This window comes from Onychostruthus taczanowskii, unplaced genomic scaffold (genome assembly GCF_017590055.1).
Source record: "Onychostruthus taczanowskii isolate IOZ18803 unplaced genomic scaffold, ASM1759005v1 scaffold15, whole genome shotgun sequence".
In the NCBI taxonomy this organism is placed as follows: Eukaryota; Metazoa; Chordata; class Aves; order Passeriformes; family Passeridae; genus Onychostruthus; species Onychostruthus taczanowskii.
The window spans coordinates 6631288-6642115 of record NW_024498685.1 but is presented as its reverse complement, the minus strand read 5'-3'; the positions used below and the strand labels follow the sequence as shown (position 1 = coordinate 6642115).

The 10828-nt window shown below is 46.6% G+C and overlaps 1 protein-coding gene across 1 annotated transcript in view; it reads right to left on the bottom strand.

Moving 5' to 3' along the window:
- Positions 1 to 781: 781 nt before the first annotated feature.
- Positions 782 to 10828, bottom strand: part of LOC121332940 (potassium voltage-gated channel subfamily KQT member 1-like) — a 416905-nt gene continuing 406858 nt past the window's right edge. The window contains exon 17 of the mRNA XM_041398878.1: positions 782 to 937. Within this exon, the coding sequence (XP_041254812.1) occupies positions 782 to 937 (156 nt within the window). The remainder of the gene's footprint in view (positions 938 to 10828) is intronic.

Sequence of the window (10828 nt, the reverse complement as noted above, 5' to 3'; positions counted from 1 at the left end):
TTTTGCATAACAGTCATCAGCGTAGCTGATAACTATTACAGTGTTCTGGTGAAGTAAGCCTACGCAGATCCTATCTCTCCTGCCTGTCTGTTCCAACATGCATCTCATCTCACTGGCAGCCCTTTGCTTTAATTAGCTGAAGTCTCTGCTTCAGTCTTTCATATGTCAACCAGCCTGTGTACACTTCCATATTTTTAATCAGTAGCCTGTTGTCTTTACTTTGTCATTCGCACTAGCATATAAATCTGCCCTTCTTATGATCCTCACTGCTTGGTAGAAGTCAAAACATGCTGTTTAATTTTCCTGTTCACTGATTTCCATTTGTTTCATGTTCAAATGCTGGCTCCTTTCCCCCTTTCGGGCATGCTGTGAGCATTAAACTTAGTGATTAAATGCCAAAAGAACAGTTCTTTTCCCCTTCTGTGCCCACAAATGGGTCATCCTAACCCTGGCTGGGATGCTTCCCTTGACAGCATGCCCTGTGCCTGTGTGCTCAGCCCGGCTGGGGCTGGGGGATGGGAGCTGGGCTGCCGCGGGCTGGCAGAGTTTAGCTAACGATGCCTAAAATAAAACAGGTGCAGAACTTATGTGCTCTCCTAAGGTTGTGACTGGCTTCTTGCTGTTTCTTCTCTCTTTTTTTTTTTTTTTTCTCTTTTTTTTCCTCGTTAATCTACTACTGCAGAATATTTCATTTCACCCATGACACAGATGAGGACACCAAGACTGAGAAATACCCGGACGTGGAAGAGCGAGAGGCTCACGTGTGGCTGTCCACTGGCTTTCACATCTTCTGGGTCACTGGGGGGGACTCTGTGGGTGCCTGTGGATGTCTGACAGGTGGGGTGGCTGGCCCCGGCATCTGTGCCTGGGGCTGCTCCCCCAGCTGAGCCTGGAGTGTGCTCAGGATGTCATCCAGCTTCTGGTCCATCTGCATGACCTGTTAGGGAATCAGAGAGCAGAAGTGGTGTCAGATGGTTGCAAATGCTTCTGGTGAGCGGCACTCTGAGGCCAAAAGCAAGGAAAAAGCCTGGCAGGGAGCATGGGCATCTGAGAACCACATGCTCCCTAAGTTTTGTCCAGCCTGCTGCTCTAGAGCAGGTGACACTGCAAAGTCACAGGGAGAATGGCAGCAGAAGGACAGGACATTGCTGGCCCGAGGATCGGTTCAACCATTTTGTCTCTCGGCCTTTTCCCAGGGCTGATGATGATGCATCCTGCAAATATCTGCCCTGAAACTCTCCTTCACTCTTTGGTTTATTGTGAATGTTTTTTTCCCAGTACCTCTCCCAGCCTTCACCACCCTTGGTTGTAGGACATCATGCTTTCCATTACTGTCCTGGGAAATGAAACAGCCTCCCCTCCCTTCCCACTGTAAATAGATGCCTCAGTGATACATGTTACAGTCAGAGATCCTACCAGATATGGTGTTTATTCCCATGCATTTTTAGGAGGATAGCCTACTCAAAACCTCATATTAACACCAATGACTTCATTAAAAAAAAACCAAACCAGCCATTCTATAGGAAGACATGCTAATTCCTTCTCTCATTTCTTTGCTTTCTAGCTGAAATTTCTCAGTTTTAGTCCCTAGTAGAGGAGTCTTTCCTAATTATTATTATTATCATTATTATTATCCTAGTTATTATTCTTATCATTATCATTAAGCAGATATGAATTTTTAAAGGGAAGTTGCACTCATGCTTCCTAGTAATTTTTAAGTTCTGATCTTTTTTTAGGAGCACATAGCTGGCATCATCCCCTTGTGCTGGTAGGGCTTGCCTTCACTGCAAATGGCTCCCACTCACCTCAGCATCACCCAGTGGGACAGACTGGGGGCCGGGGGCTGCTTGAATTTGCTCCAAAGGCAGAACTATGGCCAGCATCATGTAATCAGCTGGGATCACTTCTAATGATGCTTGAACACAGTGCAGCTTTGTGTTATAGATGAGCCCAAGAAAAAGGAGCATTTTGAAGAACATTGAATGGTTCACTTTACAGTTATCTGCTGTGAAACTATGAGCCTCTGCAAACTGTGATCTGTCCCAGTGGGTCTAATAAACTTTGATAGCAAACCTTTTAGAGTGATATCAGATCTAAACCGAACTTTCATTAAAAGGGAGGCAGAGAGAATGAGAGAGAGAACGATTCCAGCCTTTTTCTGTGCAAAGATAACTTTGGAAATAGCCATTGGCAGCATGGACTGAAAGCTTAGCAGGCTGAGATTGCTTTAAAAGCCAAGGCAGGGAAAATCACCTTATCCGCTTTTGCCTCTTCTGTCTCTTCTCACTCCAAGTGTTGGCTCCCCTGTGGGCCCCTCAAACCTCAAGGTACCAGGAGCTTATTCAAGTTTTATCTCTTTGGTAACCACTATTCTCTCCTAAATACAACCTGCTGGGGAGAGAAGGAGCAGAGAATCTCTGCTACATCACAGAGGGAGAGACGTGCTGGTCTCTTCCATTCCTGTATTTACAGCTTCTGGTAGAAAAGCCCTTCTCCCTGCCTCTGTTTAGGTGTGGGTCTGGGTTATCTGAGGCAGTGTTTACAAGCCAGAAGGGAGTGTTTAGGACGTGGGTTGGACAGCAGAGACCTTCACTACAATTTCTGCCTTCCAGGTGTGTGGCCAGAACTGTCTGAGCGGTTAATCACTGACAAAAGCACTGACATTGCTCTGTCTCAGGCACAACAGCCCCAAATTCTGCTCAGCATTGACTTGGCTGAGAGTCTGAAAGTCACTAGTGGTTTAAGGGTTAAGCAGCATGGAATTAATTTGAAAACCACAGCCTTTATTTTCTCCTCCATTCTTGAAAAGCCTGTTTGGCTGATGCTGGTAATGACTCAACAGAATCTTTCTTAAGCAGAAATGTTGCTGCAGAGCAGAAACTAAAGCAGAACTAATGTATTGCAATAGGGTACAAAGAAGTGTAGGCAGGGAAATGGGATCAGGCAGATGAAAGCTCTTTTGGGGCTTTCTTTTGTGAGGCTTTGTTGATTTTGATCTGCACGCTTTATCTTAGATAAGCTATGCCTGCATATTCCATATAATTTAAACTCTGCTGTATTTCACTGTATTTTGCCAGCTCAGTGAAAGAATGTGACAGGGAATAATTTTATGCACTCTTTTTTTTCCAGGAGAAGAGAAGGGTGGAGAATATTTATTTGTAGGGATGGAAACTGAGAAATCCTTACACAGGGGAGCAGATTACACTACACTTCTGTCACACCTTCCACATGAGGATCAGTAAATATTTCCTGAATGCCAGCAAACAAAACTGCATAGTTCTCCTGTGTCAATCATACATGGGAGGGTTTTCATGATAATTTTTGAGATTAGAAGCAGAAATTACGTGCAAAAATTAAGTGGTGCATAGGAAGATGTAGTCATTGGAGGAATTGGAGGTTTTTAAAGAAGGGTCTGATTTGGAGACTGGTTAACTCTGATCAGGGGGTGGCAAAAGAAGAGCTGTGGACACTTGGCCCGAGGTCAGTAGGATGACTGGCAGGGTTAGAGGAATTTTCACATGGGTGAAGTTTTTTTCCACAGGAGGGTCCTGGTTTCAGGTTTCTCCAAATCCACCTCACAGCTCTTACTTTCCCTAAGCCCAAACAGAAGTTGCCTGTTTTGAGCAGACTGGGTTTTGAGCAACACCCCCAGGCAAGTGCTGAGAAAGGGTTAAACAGAGCAACATGTTTTTCAGATAAGTAAAGTGAGAAGCCATCCAGAGCTGGCTGCAGAGTTTCCAGAGAGATGTGATACGGCTCTTGCTGGCTTGGTGGAGACAGGTGAGCTTGGCAGCTGTCCATGGGCAAATGGCAACAAAACTCCCATTCTCCCACATCACAATAGCTCCGGAGATGATCTATAAAATTGTTAAAATGCTTTTATATGCTTTCAACTGCCCTGTAGAAAGGAGACTTGCAAAAGCAGTTTAAAATATTGCACTGTTGTTGTTGAGACTGTGAGGTGAGCTGAAGGAGTGTTGAAATGTGTATTTATTCTAACATCCCCCCATGAAAGGGGGCTGGACTCCACGGTGACATGCAGGACTGTTAGAAAAAAAAGAAAAAGAGAGAGAAAAAAAAAAAAAGCCCTGCCACCAGCTCCAGGGAGGCACAGCAAGCCACAAAGTCAGTCAAACCATGGGGCTCAAGGTGTCCCTCCCCTTCTCCTTGAGCACCAGATTGGCTTTCAACACCCATGGGTTGTCTGAGGATACTTTTGAGTCTCTGTGAGAGCTGGTGATGCTTAAATACATCTTTTTATCTCAGTTGACTCTTGCTGCAGAAAAGGCTTGTAGAGAAAGACTCCTGGCATGGCAGCAGGACAGATGAAGAGGGCTGGATCATAATGGGGGTTTGCCACATGCGGGACAGATTCCAGGCTCACACGAAAGCCTTTTTTTCTGGCATATTTTGAACACACAGACCACAAACAAAATGCATGTGTGGAAAACAGTCAGAGTAGCCACATGGTCTCCCCCAGCTCCTGTCACTTTAGGCCAGAAAAATCCCTCCCCCTGTTGGTTTGGTGACACCCCTAGGTTTTGTCTATCTTCTTTTTAATATGATTTGTGGAGGCTGGGAAAGCCAGTAGCAATTATGTGCACAACACACTGACTTGAGCTATTTCCAGAGAGGCAGCAGAAGGGGAAGATGGTCTGCTGGAGCACTGGAGTAAATCTGCAAACCCACAAACACACTCACATGTTGCTAAGTCACTGAAGCTTTGCACCAAAAGCTTAACCCCACAGATTACATAAAGTTGCTGTCACCTCCTGGAGGCTCTGCTCTCTCCCTCCCTGCCTTGGTGCAGTTCATCCTGCAGCACCTCCAGGATGCTGCTACCAGGGATGCAGCACGAAATGCAGGGGAAAGAGGGGGCATCCCAATCAGAATGTCATGGAGCAACAGCAAATTCTGCTTTTGGCTGAGCTGGATTGACTCTGGCTTCCCGTTTGCCTCGCTGCAGGGCAGAAAGCTGGGAGCCCACAGGACAGCCCAGGGTGTCCTGGCAGGGCTGGAGGGTGGAAGAGGCACTGTGTGGCTGAGCCCCATCCCTGCTGTCAGAGCTGCTGCATGAGGGGGGCTTTGTCCTGGGAGATGACATATCCAGATGTCCCCTCCTTGCCACACAGCCCTGATCCCTCAGCAAGCTGCAGACCTAAGCATGGACAACCCAGAGCCCCCAGAACCCCCAGAAGCCAGAGGAAGGCAGGAGCTCAGCAAGGCCATCCCCAGGGGCTTTGCCTGGTGGTGTGATATTTCCCAGCTGACACTGCAAAGTCAACCCCATCTGGGGCCATGCAAACATTACATCCCAGCCCAGGGTTTCCAAAGCAGCAGAGTCCTGAGCTCAGCCCACTGAACACCCCTTCTCTAGCAGTGCCCAACTCTGTGCTCTTGGCTTTACTATTCCTCTGTTTCCAGCCCTTGCTGCAGCTCCTGCTCCCGAGGTAGCTCCAATGAATCAGGATCCACTCTCTGCAGCTCTGACTTAAACACAGCTGCCTGGAGGGTTTTAACACCAACTGCTTGGAAAAGAGTCGTTTGATAGGTAGGATTTATTTTATATGGATGGAAGTGTGCATATGAACCTCAGTCTGCCATGAGCTATTTCTACCTGCGGGTATGTGTTTCTGATACTCCCAGCTGTTATTTGTGATAGGTCACCTAAGGTCAGTTTGCAGGAGAAAATGGTATTAGTATAGTAAAATCAGATGTGGTTTAGTTGAACTGGTGCAATCCATTTTATGGATGCTTCCATTTCTGACTCATGTGACATATTGATTTAGCTTAAGCTCGTTATCCAGAAATTTGTACCATTTTCACATATTGACCAGGTCTGTCACATGAAGTTTCTTCTCATTCCAGATGGTGGATTGATTTGATTAGATCCTGTGTTTAGCTTTATATGCACATCTGGTCTTGTAGCTTCTCTCTGCCTACAGTTACACCCAATTATTCAAACTAATAGCCTATTGTACACTTCGAAGCCTGAATTGTTTATTTTAGGAATTGCTTTATTTTTTAGCATGTGGATTTATTGCTGCCCAGAGACTGCTGATTCTGGGAAGGGACATCTTTTGTCTACAGCACTGCCTGCAAAACTGCCTCCCTCTCACCTTGCTTGTCCTGTTAGAGATATTGCACTGAGGTGGAATGCTGAATCCACTAAAACTTTTTTCCCTTCAGCAAGGCCAGGCTATGTCAGTGCTGACATAACCTGTTGGTAGCTGTGAGGAAGCCAATGGCCACACCAGGCACAGAGACTGGGACTAGCCTGGGGAGATTTCTCTTGTGCAAGGTGAGGCTCTGGAGCAGCCTCTGAGCCCGCTCCAACCAAGTGCTTATGGATGTTCTTGAAGCATGGGAAGAGTCTTCCTGAGTTCACCAAATATTTAAGTGCTTTGCTGGAGTGGAGCCAGAATGGTCAGCAGTTTGCAGGATTATACCTTTAGGATAAGCTTTTGGAGTCTCCTAAGTACTCATACATACATATGCCCAGAGGTATATCTACACCACCATTTTTCAGGTCTCTGAGGAGTAATAATTGTCATCTATCACGACATCCTTCTGGAAAAAACCTTGGCATTCATATTAGCAGAGAACTAGCAGCTTGTGTCTCTTAAACAACAGGAGGGCTTTGATGAACAGGATCCATTAACTGGCTGGTTTTGGGATGAGTTGTGACGGAATTGGAAGTGGCATCAATTCTACAACAATGCTGTAGAAAAAAAAAAAAAAAAGCAGCACTGCCAGGTGGCACAGACACAGGGAAGCAGCTCACAGTGGGACATCAGTGTCCTGCAGCCATCTGCCAGCACTACCTGGCCCAGCACTGAGCTGTGCTCCCCTTGCTGGGCTCTGCTGAGGGTGCAGGCAGCACGGAAACACCAGCTCCACACCAGGAGCTCTAGCCAGTAACCTCAAAGGTCAGGTAAACAGGTACATGAGTAGAACCTAAATAAGCTCCACTTCCATGGCAGGCTGTTGTTCTGGCAGATCCAGTGCTTCATGAACACATAAAAATATATGAACCACCAGACTGTCATGTTTGACTTATTCCGTGTACCCCTTGGCAGATATCGGCTGTTTATTTTCATTCCATGAGACTTATCTGGATAACACCACCATTTTCCAGGCCTCCCTTCCTTTCTCCCAAACATCCCCACCCATTCTTAGGTCAGGTGTTACAACCTCTGTCGGCCTAGGGTATGGTAATCTTTATTTTAAGTATAGCTTCATTTATTTTGGTTTCCATCTACCTTTCCTGTTTCAATGAAAGCACAAAGTCTGTCCCTCTGCCCTGTGCTCCTGGGGTATTTCCTGCCTGTACCCTCTTGGTGAGCATTTTATTTTTGTATTTCCTATGCCACAGTTGCACTGATGAAGGTCCCCAGTAAGACCTGTGTCTGTGGCTGATGTTTCTGGTGTAACATGCCTTTTGCTTAATTGCTAAGCAACTATCACAAGTTCAGCCCTGGCTTTCTAAAGTAGGCCTGGTCAGCACACAGATTATGTGTTACAGCTTTGGGGAAGGTGTGATTTATTTTTTTAAAATGAATCCTTGCTTCCTAAACAAATGAGGTTTGGCTGATGACATATCTGTGTATATTGCTATGGCAGCTTTGGATTAAGCTGGCCAACTTCAGACACATTTGCCAGAGAATCCTTGCAGATAAAAATTTTATACAGATTTCTGAAAGTCAGGCACTTGTGCAGAAGACAGACATCCAAATTAGTGCCTCTTTGAAGGAAGGGCAGAAGAGGAAGGTGAACTGTATTATTAGACCCCAGAGAATCCACACAGGATGCCCTGACCACAGGAAAAGCTTTATTCAGCTCTTGCCCCTTATTAGCCTCGGATAATCAACCACAAAATAGAGACTCACAGGAAACCAGGCAGCGTAATTTCTACTGCTCCCAGAAGTACTTGCTCCTGGCTCAAGAAATTCAAGTGGTGCCACTCTTTGAGTGGACACAAGGGTACCTTCCCACAGCTGCCACTCCACAGCAGCAGCACCCGGCTGCCAGCTGAGCTGGACCCCTCTGAGATTCTTGTCCCATTTTAGCTCTATGCATGTGCACCTGTCTATCCTTGTGTCTGCAGCCAGTGCTTTCTGACATTTGGAATTTGTTCCCCCCAGCAGGTGAATGGGACTTTGCAGAACTCTCTGTCTCCTGAGCCATGCACATAAATGGATATTTTTATTGTTGCAGGACGTTTTGTTCCTCACCCTCCTCTGGATCCTGCTCAGATCCTCCCTGTAATCTTGCCATCTCTCCTTGTGACATGGCTCCTCAGCCACACCCGGCATGACGCACTGCCCTGCCATTTCTCAGCTCCTTGCATTGTGTGGCTGCAGGTCCTGCTGCAAAGCCAGCGTGGAGACAAACAACAGGCAAAAAGAACAGAGCCAGCCCGGCCTCAGAAGTGGATCTGCAGCCTCTGTGAGTCACACTGAATTTCACAATAAAGCCACCTTGTAACTTACGCTCCAAGACGCTGATTAATTTAATTTTTAAATCTCCAAACAATACTGGACAGAGAGGAACAATAAAAAGAAAAAGCAGCACTGAGTACTCCAGTGGTGCCAAATGAGCACTGAGAAAGGAGTGACCTTAAGCCTTTCACTAGGTGGGTGCAATAACTCAGCATTTTAGATGGGTGTGCTGGACTTGGTGTTTGCATCTCACCTAACCCTTTGAATAGATGGCATCAAGCCTTCACTCTGGCTTTTCTGAGCTCAAATAAATCCCCTCTGTGAGAATGACATCTAACCACACCAGCCTCATGGCTAGATAGGGTTCACCAGTTCCTTCAAGGGGGAGGTCACTTTGGGCTGTTTCTTTTCAGCTTAGTTGCAAGGATAACTTGCTGATACTGAACCCAGTGGGAGAATTCCCTTAATCCAGCCCTGCTGACCTGACATACCTGATGGACTGTGAATGCCAAGGTAATTTTCATTACAGCTGTTGATACACAACTGCTCATCATTCACACACTCACACACACACACACACAGGCACACACACACACAAATATCCCTGCTTGAAATTATCAGCCCATCTTTACTTATAGGGTGGTGAGAGAGGCAAAGTGAGAGGGAGTGTTGTTATTGGGAGGAGCACAGGCATTATGGTGATGGAGATTTAGATAGCAAGACATGTAGGTACTAGAAAAGTTCCAGGCAGTTCTTGTAGGACTTGACCAAGAGTTCAGAAACCCAAGATCCAGTCTACACCCCAGGCCAACCTCTGTGCACTGAGCACAAGTCACTTCCTGGATGAGCCTTATCAATATTTGTTAACCACATGGATCACATAATCTGGCATTTGTTGTCTTTCTGACATGAAATCACTTGAAATTGGATAGGTTTCAGTCTTGGAATAAAACAGAAGATACAAAGCAACAAAAAGCTAAGAGTAATCTAATCTGGGGGCTGAAATGTTGGCTATAGGAAGGAAGGAAGTTGTGTTGGAAAAAGAAGATTGGTCCCTGCTGGCAGAGGACAGGATGAGAGAAGATGGTGGTGGTACTTTGCCTTTCCTAGCATTGGCTCTTTGAGGATTGACAAGGACATGGCAGAACAAGGTTGGAAGTGTGGTGTGCTGGTGGTGCCAGGAGGAAAAAGATGACTAGGAAGCAAAAGGATGATTGTCTGGGGATCACTGGGAGGCCACTGTCTGGGCCTCTCTTTTAAGCTTGCACCATTTTAGCCAAACCCTGTAGCCAGATTGAGGGTTGGTCTGTGTGCAGATTTGTGCTGCTGTCAGAAAAACCAAACTCACAACATGCCCTGGCCACTGGGGAGATGTCCTGGGCCCTCATTTTGTTTTTGTCCTGGCCCCCTGTTTCAGTGCAGGAAGCCCTGGCCACTGGGGAGATGTCCTGGGCCCTCATTTTGCCCAGTGCAGGAAGCTCAGGAGAGGCTGACTTGTGAGCCTCTTGGGAAGGGAGAGCTGGGCCTTTGCACCAAGGGCTGTTGAACAGGTCAAATGAAAACTTCTGCCCTCATTCCTTCTCTGCTCAGCACGGGACAAGTTCCTGGGGTTGCCTTTACACAGTGAAAACTTCTGCCCTCATTCCTTCTCTGCTCAGCACGGGACAAGTTCCTTTACACAACACACTCACTGAAACTCCCACAGCCTCTGAAGGTGCCACAGGACTTTGCACAACCTCACCAGGTGGTTGGAGGGAGAAGCTGCAGAAGCACAGGGCGGTGTTACGTATTTAAATAGCCAAGATTACAAAACACCATTGTTTCCTCATTAAAACACAGAAACCCAAAGCAAGTGAAATATTATCAGGCAGGGCTGATTGAGGGTGTAGCAGTTCTTGATTCTGACTGACTCAACGTGCTTTGCTGAGCCCTTTGGTTTTAGCCTGTCTGGCTTATCTGTATTTGATGGATTTTACTGGCTTGCTGGTGTATTCTAGGCCTGATTAACAGCACTGCCACACGTATTTTTAATGAGTTCTTGAAAAAGTCATGGCAAGTGGGTGGACTCTGGACTGCCTTGTCCAGATTTGGGGCCACAGTGCCCTGGTGCTGAGGGTGTCCGTCTGTTCAGCCACACCGAGCCACAGCATTTGATCCCAGATCAGCAAAACCCACAGGCTTGGACGGTGCAGGAGAAACAACAACACAGCAAGGAACAGTTCATGACTTGATCTGGGATTGCTCAGCACCTGGAAGGGCCTGAGCAATGTGTGGGGTGTGACAGCACAAACCAGTGCAGGAATGGGCTGTACAGTGTGTGCAGGGCAGCAGAAGAGGCTGAAGGGACAATGAATTTGGCCGGATTTGTCTTCTTCTCCTTCCCAAGC